This window comes from Myiozetetes cayanensis, unplaced genomic scaffold (assembly GCF_022539395.1).
Source record: "Myiozetetes cayanensis isolate MyiCay16 unplaced genomic scaffold, myiCay2020 scf17, whole genome shotgun sequence".
Taxonomy (NCBI): Eukaryota; Metazoa; Chordata; class Aves; order Passeriformes; family Tyrannidae; genus Myiozetetes; species Myiozetetes cayanensis.
In genome coordinates, this window is record NW_026087378.1 from 409,615 (window position 1) to 420,155 (window position 10,541).

The following is a 10,541-nucleotide window of genomic DNA, read 5'->3' on the forward strand; positions in this document are numbered from 1 at the left end:
GAAAACCGTGTCTTGTTTCCTCTGATTAGCATTAAACTGCTTTTACGATTACACTGAAATATTAACACCAAGTTGGTCGATAAGTCTGTCTTTGTCATTGTAGAGCAGGGTCTGATTCATTGTCAAAGCTCTCCTTTGTGCTTATGGCTGCAAAAGTATCCAAAGCAACGAGCCGAGCTGGATGCGGGTCCCTCTCCAAATTCCTCCTTGCATGAGTAATGGTTAGTCACAAACCCAGCACTGCTGTCCTTGCCTTAGTCACCGGCCCCTGCAGTGGCTCCTGGCTGGCCTTTGTGCCAGGCAGCTCTGGGGAGGGGGATTATTTGTGCCCGATAAACCTCCGTCCCGCTTCCATCTCCTCCTCCTCCTCCATCTCGCCTGGGGAGAACAGGAAACGATTATTTGGAGAGCGTGCTCCTGCCTGTCAGGGAGCCCTGACCCAGCCCTGAGTCAGCTTTACAAAGCCACACCTTGCTGCCAGGTATGCGGGGCAACCCTCCTGCTTCCTGCTGGCCCCGTGCCCAGCTCACCCCCTGCTCTGCTGGTAACCTGTTGGTAGTGACCACGTGGCTGCTTTGAGGTCAGGGAGGTCTGAATTCGAGGGGGGACTCTGCCTGGCTGGGAGCCCACACCATCTTTTTGTTGCTGATTTGTCTTTGAAATGTATGGAAGCAATTTTTCTTCTGAAGTGGCCTTGTCTGGCCGGGAGGGACTGCAAGGGTTGACAGGTGTTGGTGTGGTTTTGCAGAAGTCCTACTGCCAGGAGGTGCCCTGGTGAGCCACACTGGCTCTGCAGGACCACAGAAACTGAGGCACTGGGTTAGGGAACTTACCACATTTTGCAAGAGGCGGTTTGGTGAGCGACGCTTCCGCCGAAACGCAGCGGGGGGGTTTCAGCACCAGGGTGAGTTTCTCCTCCCCAGGTTCTCTGGGTTTGACCTGACTGTGCTGTCGTAAGCCTGGTTAGGCTGCAATATCCGACCTGGAGCAACATACCCCTGGAAGCTGTTCTAAAAGGGGAATTGTGCCAAGAAGGGGTGTCCCGAAAGGAATCCTCCTCTGGGCTGATAATACATTTCTGCTGCCACCTACTGAAAGGTTCCCACTGGTTTGCTTTTGTGGTAGTTCACATCAGGGTAGGGTGCAGGAGTTCACTGGAGTAATCCTCATTTCCCAGTCACAAAGAGCAACTGTCTTCTCCCCTGCTGGAAGCGCTGTCCTGTGGCTTGGGACAGTGAGTCCCTGCAGCTGCCACAGGGCTGGGGTTGGGGCAGAAAGTCCTCCTACCTGCCAGCCTTTCTGCCCCTTACCTTGCCCCTTCCTCTCTTGAAGGTACCAAGTGTGGAAGGCAGTGGGGGCTTTCCCACATTAGCTTTCTCAGAGTGTGTTCCTCAGTGTTTCGAGGCACTTTGATAACAGTGGGGGAACCCTGCTGGTTGTGCTGTGGTAGCATTGGGACACAATCAAGGTGGATTTGCACCAGCAGTTCTGTAGGCAGGTGCTTCTGAAGATCCTCTTGAGTTGGCAAATGCACTTATATGTTTGATGTCCTCTCTTACACTCAAATGCAGATGGTTCTGAAGTGACCGAGGGTCCCCGTTACCCTGTGGAAGGGGAAACCCAAGGGTCTGAATCATTACTTCTCCTCTTAGGTAAATGACATCATGATGCTTCTGTCAGCAGCTGTCGTCAGAAACCAGCTGGGCTCCCTTCCTATTGCACATCATTCACTCTTGAGCAAACTCTGGGCAACTTCCTGAGAGCAATAACTCTGCTTGGAAAGTCTTGGAGTGGATCTAAATATTTGGTGGTTGCTGTAGAGTGCTAATTCCCAGTGTGTACATGTGCCACAGCGTTGGACTGGGTGAGGACCAGTGCTGGGTGGACCCATCAGGGCGTAGGGCTGCCTGCAGACCCACCCCGCCCCGTTGCCAGTGCCCACTATTTTGGCTTCTCCCGGAGCAGGAGCAGCTGGGTGCTGTTCAGCAGGTTCACCTCCTTCCCTTTTATGGGTTCCGAGTGAAATCCCGTTACACAGAGCACACGTCCTCGGCACGTCCTCTCAGGATGACCGAGATGTTTGCCTTGCTCAGGGTGCACGACTTGGAGAGCTGTTCTCTGCAGGGAGTTTGGGCATTTCCAGCCCCCTGAGCCGCAGTGGTGACCCCAAGAGCGAGGGCAGCTCAGGCTGCCCCTCCTGCCTGGCCCCCTGCACGTGGGCAGCACGTGGGCAGCACGACTTGCCTTCCTCCCAGGAAAGATCCTTCTGCAGCCAGCCACGTGCTCCCAGCTCTAGCTCAGGATCTGTTGATTGCTCTCCCGCAGAGCCATTGGGGAATTCCAAAAATGGTTTGAGTTAACTTTGGGGGATACAGAAGCTCTTGGCTCGCAGCAGGTTTTTTGGGATGGTGTCACAAGATGAGCTGTGTCAGGGCTCCTGTTTGAGGCACTGCCTCATGCCTGGGGACTGCAATGTTCCTCGATGGAAGCCTTCTGAGCCTGAGAGTGGGATGCCAGAATCCGGTGGCTGGTAGCCAAGCAGGCTGTGATCCACAGGGAGGTGTTCCCTGGGAAAGGGACCTGCCACCTCGCTTTGTTCTGACAAGCTGGGTGTAAAACAAGTCCATAGAAAAACAGTTTAAAAACAAAAACCAAAAAAAACCCCACCACAATTAAGGAGGGAAAGAAGAAAGAACAGGCTGAAATGACTAGGCATGTTCCAACACTAGATCCTGACATTTCCATGGGAACAGTTTTGTTTGGGCTTAAGCAGATCTGTGTTTGCAGGTCAAGGGTTGAGCCTCTTGCTGAGGTGATGTGAGAGAAATGGTATTTGAAGAGCAAAAGTCGACCTTGAGTGATAAACCATGACTTGACACAGGAAACTCACCTGTGGGCAGGAGGTGAACCGCAGCATGGATGGGCAGGGCTGCTGTGCCTGTTCCCACAGGGAGCACGGGGCTGTTTGGGAATGCTGGGCCATGCTGTGCAGGGCTGCTGTGCCTGTTCCCACAGGGAGCACAGAGCTGTTTGGGAATGCTGGGCCGTGCTGTGCTGAACCACCGGCTCGAGGCAAGGCCCTGCCACACGCGGGGCTGGCGGTGCCTGACCAGCTCTCCCTGAAGGCAGAGGTGTCTGAATCACAGCGCTGGAGGGAAGACAGTGCTTTGATCATCAAAAGCCCATCCAAGAGGAGCTGATTAATAGTTTTTTGTTGCTGTGGAATCTGTGGATGCTGGCTCTTTAATCTGCCAGGAATGCGAGGTCCGGGTGCGTCATCTGGTGAAGCACCAGCTTCTCCAGCAGTGTGATGCAACGGGAGCAGAGGTGGGAGGCTGGAGCAGGAGGTGGCTTCCCCGCCGTGTCAAGAGGCCACGGGCCACTTCTGTTAACCACAACTGCTTTTCTTCTCCGGGCGTGAGCTGTAATTGTGTTTGCATTCGATGGAGTCTTTCCGCAGCCGCTGCCAAAAGCAAACAGCGCGGAGCTGGTCGGGGAGCGAGCGCCGCTCGTGATGGGGAGCGAAGGGCAAGGGAGAGCCGAGGCACGGGGTGATGGCAGGGGCGAGTCTCCTGGCACTGTTTGGCTGTACCCAGCCGTGCCAGGCTGTGCAGGTTGGCTGTGCTGGCACGCCTTGCTCAGAAGCGTGCGCGGCGAGGGCTGGCTCGTGGTGCTGCCTGCATGGCCTGGCTGAGCGGGTGCTTCCAGGAGTGGGTGCTTCCTACACCAGCTGGGGCTGGTGGCAGCCCCCCAGAGCTGTGGCTTACAGTCCCCCAGAGCTTCCCAGGACACGGCAGTGGGCGTTGCATCCCAACAGGGCCCTTGGATATCAGCTCCCTGCCCTCCCCTCTTCTCTCCTCCCTCCTTTCAGGCAGGGCTGGAACTGCCAGGTCCTATGAGGAGCAGCTGAGGGAGCTGGGGTTGCTTAGTCTGGAGAAGAGGAGGCTCAGGGGAGACCTCATCGCTCTCTACAACTCCCTGAGAGGAGGTTGTAGCCAGGTGGGGGTTGGTCTCTTCTCCCAGGCAACCAGCAGTAGGACAAGAGGACATGGTCTTGAACTGCACCAGGGGAGGTTTAGGTTGGACATTAGGAAGAAATTCTTTACAGAGAGAGTGTTCGGACATTGGATGGGCTGCCCAGGGAGGTGGTGGATTCACCGTCCCTGAAAGTATTTAAGAGAAGATTGGACATGTCACTCAGTGCCATGGTCTGGGTGACAAGGTGGTGTTTGGTCAAAGGTTGGACTCGATGATCTTGGAGGTCTTTTCCAGCCTAGTTGATTCTGTGATTCTGTGGGTGGAGCTGTGGGCTGCACAGCTGCCCTTCCTCCTGGGAAGGGTTCCTGGGAGATGCACGTGTGTTGCCTGTTGGATGGGGCTGCGTGAGCGGCCAGTCCTATTTTTGGCTGCGTCTCTGATGACAGGGGAGGTGGTGCTTTTATTCCATGCAGCTGTTCTGACCACACACAGGTTCACCCTTTGCCCCACACACCTGGTTTAGGGAGGCTACAGGAAGCCTTGGAAGTGGGGAAAGCTCCCAAGAGCTTGACGGGGAGAGTTTGGGCCAGGTTGGTGGCACATCTGCAGTCAGGGAGAAGAGGTGCAGATCCCAGCTCCCAGGCCTCCAGGAGGTGATGGGAGGCCCAGCCTGTGGGGTTGGCTCTGCTGCCCAAGGAAGAGTTCTTGGTCATCTCTTCCATCCCTCCATCCCAGTGCCAGGCAGTCATTAGCATGGCAAGCCTGCTTCCAGAAAGCAGATTTAGGTGAGAACACTTCCTTTGGGGCTAGTTTTGAGACAGATCATCAGGGCTGTGGTTTGTCTCGTTCCCAAGTGCTGCAGCCCTTCCTGGCTGGGGAAGGGACTGTTGCTGGCAGTAGGATCAGCTTAAAGAAATTGGGAAACTGCAGGCTGGGAGACATTTGACTGCACTGGCTTTTTGGGGGCATCTTCCGTGGTTTTGCACCCTGTCAGTTGTTCTGCAGGAGGCCCAGACCTCACTGGGTTGGGGCAGTGCTGTGTGTTGGTCTCGTGTCCCAGTGCAGATGGCAGAGCCCTTCCTCTGAGGGGCAGGAGGGGATCAGGGGGCTGTCACCACAGATAAGGGTGCAGATGAGAGCTGGTGGGTGGCCTGTGGTGGGAACAGGTGAGGATGCAAGAGCTTATCCTGTGCTGGGGCGGGTCAGCTGGCTTGGTTTTGGGGTGTGTTCAAAGTGTGCTGTCCACCTGGAAATGGGTAGCTGCAATTAATTCTCCATTCCCATGTGCCCTCTTCCATGCAGCTTCCAGCTCCCTTTTCTCATTCTGTGGGGGAGAAGCTTCTCCGGCTCTGACAGGACCTGCAGCCCTGGGTCATCCCTCCCTGTTTGAGTGAGCTGTGCCTGGGTCATGGGAACACACTGGCCTTTTCCTGGGAGCAGCAGAGCCTGGCAAGGGTTGGTCAGAAGCTGTTCCTCTGAAATGGGCTTCAGTAACACCCCACAAGTGTGTTCAGCACTGTGGTAAAACAAATCTCTAGCAAGTGGCTGTGGGAGTCGTCCCCAGGAGGAGGAACCGGCCCCTCACTGCAGCTGGAGCCCTCGGCTGACACATCAGCTGCTTCCTGCCGTGCCCTCCGTGTTTCCTCATCCCTGCCTTGCCACACTCCCGGGGTGGCTGCAGGGGGACAGACCCCAGGGCACTGCCCGGCCTCCTGCAGAGCCTGACCCAGCCCGGAGCTGCGGCTTTTCTGGGAGCTCAGTGTCACGTGGCAGCTTCCCTTTGCCACCTTCCCCAAGCCAGTCTCCTTTCTCTGTCCTTCCCTGGATTTCTGTGGCTCAGGCAGTGGCATCTGGGGCTGGTTTGGGTGCCCACTTTAGGTGGCCAGAGGCCCACAGAGGCTGGGGGCAGCTTGGGGCACTGGTGTGGTGAGTGGGCAGGAGCCCTGGGTCAGCAGCTCACAGGTCTTGCAGCCACCAAAGCCGGTGGGCAGCCAGTGCTGCCGTGTCCCCTGGGGCTGCTGCTGTGTCCCCTGGGGCTGCTGCCGTGTCCCCTGGGGCTCCTGACTGGTGAGCACTGGAGCTACAGCTCTAGAAGTGAAATCAGAGGCTGCAGACAGCAGCCACCATCTCTGGGTTCACGAGGGACCCAAACCAGCAGGGCAGTTCTGGCTTTGCACTGGGAATTCCCGCGGGCTGTGGTTGCTGTGGCAGCAGAGGAGGATCACCTGGAGGGGTGAACACACCTTCCCAGGGAAATGCATCAGCTCAGAGGGTGCTGAGGCGAAGCCCAAATCAGGGACTCAGAGGACAAAGGGTTAACCGGGGCTGCAAGTCCAGGCCGAGTGCAAATGAAAGCTGTGAGCTGGGGAAGCTGGAGGTGGGGTTTGGGATGCGGGGTGGTGTTCAGGGAACAGATACCACCAGCCTGGCAGGTCTGGCTGGACCGGAACAGCCTCCTGCGTGACTGCAGCGCTGCGCTGCCGTCTCTGGGCTCTGTGAGTAGGCAGAGCGTGTGTCAGCCCTCGCTCGGCTGGAGAGACGGAGTTTCCTGTCTAGACCCCCGTAATCGCGGCGAGGAGGGGTTTGCACGCTGCAGGCTCCTGCTGCTCCTCCGGTGATTACCGAAGCAGAAGCCGGGCTGCAGTTCCTGGGGAAGGAACACCTCGTTTGTGCCACGTGTCTCGGAAAATGTGGCGCCCGTCTGCTCCTCGCCGCCCGTGCTCCGGGGGTCGGGGTGGGAGCCAGCCACCGTGCTCAGGCACTGCTCCCCTGCAGGGCTCGCTGGGGAGTTTGCAGCCCCCAGCTGCGGGTGCAGGGCTCACCTGATGCTCAAGCCGTGCTCCTGGAGCCTCCAGGGATGGGATTCCCTGGAGGCTGCTGCTGGGAGGAAGGAGTAAAAGTGTGGGGGCCAGCCCAGATCGTCTCATCCCAGACATTGTGAGACCAAGGAGAGTGACCTGAGGGAAAGAAAAATTTCCCTGAATCCTCACCTGCCTCAGGTTGCACAGAAATGGCATTAAACCCTGTGCCTTTGCCATGGGCTGTGCATGTCCCTGTGCAGGAACAGGCACTGTGGGTCCATGGGGGACATGGCAGGGGAGAGGGCAGAAAGGCAGAACCATTTCATAGACTGATTTAATGGCGTTAAAAAATGGTTTTAGTGATAAATGATCAACCAGAAGTCATCTCCACTGCTGCCACTCTGCTCTGGCCAGCAGAGCTCGGACCCACAAGGGTTTTCCAGGACCTGTGACCTCTTGCAGCCTCCAGGCTCAGTTCCCTATGTGTGAAATCCCTCAACGCCTGTCCGGGCAGTGTGGGGACAGTGTGGCGGTGACAGAACCACTTGTGTGTCACTGACTCACTGACAGTGGGAACCCGTGGCTGCTCTTCCTCCCCCTGTGGTTTCCTCAAAAGCAGTTCCTGTAAGCGAGAGGGACCCTGGGGGAGGGAGAAGGAGCCCTTCCTTGCCTGTACCCCTGGCCCTGGATGTCAACAACAGCCTTTGGTGTTTAAATAAAAACCCTTCAGCCTTTAGGAGCAGGGCTGGGACAGTTGTCCTCGTGGCATGGGCATTCCAGCTGCGTGTGCAGCCATGTCACAGCAGGGGATGGAGGGACAGTGATGGCAGCAGGACTGCTGCTCCAGGGGCTAATGGATTCTCAGCACTGCGGGTCCCAGCTCCTGGGGGCTCACTCAGGGCAGCATCAGCAGTTCTTGCCCTTCACCTGTGCTGGGTTTGGGTGGCTTTGGGGGTCATTCCTGCCATCCTGGGCTCCTGGCACTCACTTCCTGGGCAGGTGCTCATGGCAGGATGGTCTGGGCTGAGACCTGGACTCTGGAATTTAATAACAGTCCTGCCAGTGCTTATCAATACAAGCTCCCTGGGCTTGTGTGGGGCTGTAGCCCCCATGGGGCAGGGGGAACACTGCCAGTGTCCCTCAGCCCATTGTGAGGACAGCAGGCCCTGTGCCAGCAGTGCTGCAGGTGCCACTGAGGGCGAGTCCAGCTCTGGGGAGATTCCCAAGGCCCCCCATCCGGCCATGGAACGGGCCCACCCCTGCTCACAGCAGCGCTGCTGGAGGAGACTGTTGTGTCTGTTGTTTGGAAACCCAGAGAAAATAGTCAGGAGAGCCAAGTGCTGATTTTTCCAGTCACAGAGGAGCACCCAGACTAGCAGGAAAAAACGCTGCATGCTGAATTCCTATCTTGGGATGCACGGCTTGGGGCTGCTTCCCTGCCAAGCCCAGCCTAATTACAGATGATTAAGGAAACACACGTATTTGGTGACTATGCCAGGGAATTTCTGATAGAAAGGAGGGTCTGGGTTTAGAAAATGGCCCAGCTGGGAAAAAGAGCCTTTTGTGCCCAAGGAAGGCTTTTGCTGTGTCTCCATAAAGAGGCCTCAGCGTGTCAGTGCCTCTCTGGGCTCCAGGAGTTACAGGATCTGATTTGATTTCCTTCCTTGCTGTGGTTCATATCTCCCACTTTTTTGCAGAGGAGGTTCCAGAGGGAACAAAATTCAAAGTCTGTGTGAAACATTACCACTGCCCCTGTGCCTCTGGGAACGTGTAACCATTGTCCCCACGTGGGGACGCTGCCTGGGTAGCCCTGTGCCCTGGTGTGTGCTGGGGGACCCTGACTCTCCTCTGCTTTCTGCCTTGCAGCAGAAGAAGTCGTACCTGGAGCGGAGTGTGAAGGAAGCAGAAGACAATATCCGGGAGATGCTGATGGCCCGCAGGGCACAGTAGTGGCACCCCTGGGTGCCCTGGGCTGATCCCCACAGCCTGCCCCCTCCTTCCCCACCTCAATAAAACTCGTGTCTCTCTGGCTGCTCTCCTGGTGGGGTGTGGTGGGATTTGGGGCTACCCTGGAGCAACTGTACCCCCGTCCTGCAGACACCCTGAGTGCTGCCCGGTGTGGGCACCAGGGAGGCTGGGGGAGGGATCCTGCTGGAGAGCAGCGGTGGGGGGAAGAGGGAGGTGGGGAGGGCTGGCACGGGCACAGACATGGGCGTGGAACATGACATGGGCATGGGTGTGGGCGTGGAACACAGACATGGGCATGGGCCCAGCCAGCCCATGCTGGGTGGTAATTCCCACTGTCCTGGGCCGTTCCCCCTGTCCTGGGCCATTCCCACTGTCCCAAGCCATTTCTGCTGTCCTGGGCCATTCCCACTGTCCCAGGCTGTTCCCACTGTCCCAAGCCATTTCTGCTGTCCTGGGCCATTCCCACTGTCCCAGGCTGTTCCCACTGTCCCAAGCCATTTCTGCTGTCCTGGACTGTTCCCACTGTCCTAGGCCATTCCCACTCTCTTGGGCCGTTCTAGCTGTCCTGGTCATTCCTGCTCTCCCGTGCCATTCCCTGTCTCCTGTGCCATTCCCTCCCGTGCCATTCCCTGTCTCCCGTGCCATTCCCTCCCGTGCCATTCCCTGTCTCCCGTGCCATTCCCTGTCTCCCGTGCCATTCCCTCTCTCCCGTGCCATTCCCTGTCTCCCGTGCCATTCCCACTCTCCCGTGCCATTCCCACTCTCCCGTGCCATTCCCTGTCTCCCGTGCCATTCCCTCTCTCCCGTGCCATTCCCTGTCTCCTGTGCCATTCCCTGTCTCCCGTGCCATTCCCTCTCTCGTGCCATTCCCTGTCTCCCGTGCCATTCCCTCTCCCGTGCTATTCCCTCTCCCATGCTGTTCCTTCTCTCCCGTGCCATTCCCACTCTCCCGTGCCATTCCCTGTCTCCCGTGCCATTCCCTCTCTCCCGTGCCATTCCCACTCTCCCGTGCCATTCCACTCTCCCGTGCCATTCCCTCTCCCGTGCCATTCCCTCTCTCCCGTGCCATTCCCTCTCTCCCGTGCCATTCCCTGTCTCCCGTGCCATTCCCACTCTCCCGTGCCATTCCCTGTCTCCCGTGCCATTCCCTCCCGTGCCGTTCCCTCTGTCCCGGTCTCTCCGCACTCCGGCGCGGCCGGACATCGCCACCGTGTGGCCCGCGCGGGAACTGCAGCAGCGCGGCCCCCGCCCGCTCCTCCCGGGATTTTGGAGCTGGGCGGGAGTTTCCCGGTCCCGTTCCGCCCCCCGCGCTCTCATCCCACGGGCACACGGGCTGCCGCATCGGCCGCTTCCCAACCCCGGCTTCCGTGTGTCCTGGCATCTCTTCCAGGTGCTGGGGTGGGCAAACAGGTGGGCCCCGGGCCAGGTTGTCCCCATTTGGGTTGCAGGGCGCAGGTGGGTCAGCCCCTTGCTGGTGCAGTGGCCAGAGACCCTGCAGAGGCTGCCGGAGCTTCACCCGCTGCCCTGCCCTGGCACTGGGATGGGGAAGGGGTGCCCAGGCCCACTGGGGACTGGCAGAGCCCGAGTTCCCCCACAGCCCAGGCAGCTGGCGTGCTGGGACCTGGGGTGGCCCTTCCTGCTGGAGCGTGGCACATGTGACGTGTCCTGCCATTCCCCAGGACGGGCACTGTGGCACCCGGAGTGCTGTGCCTGTGACAGGTGCCAGAGCAGCAAACCCGAGTCCTCACCCCCTGCCCTGCTGGGGCAGCTCCTGCTGCACCTGAGACAGGGCGA

General features: G+C 58.3%; 1 protein-coding gene across 1 annotated transcript in view; it reads left to right on the plus strand.

The window, feature by feature from the left end:
- Window positions 1–8,808, plus strand: part of PFDN1 (prefoldin subunit 1) — a 32,643-nt gene extending 23,835 nt beyond the window's left edge. Inside the window, exon 4 of the mRNA XM_050312095.1 lies at window positions 8,646–8,808. Within this exon, the coding sequence (XP_050168052.1) occupies window positions 8,646–8,729 (84 nt within the window). The 3' untranslated portion in view covers window positions 8,730–8,808. The remainder of the gene's footprint in view (window positions 1–8,645) is intronic.
- Window positions 8,809–10,541: the final 1,733 nt, after the last annotated feature.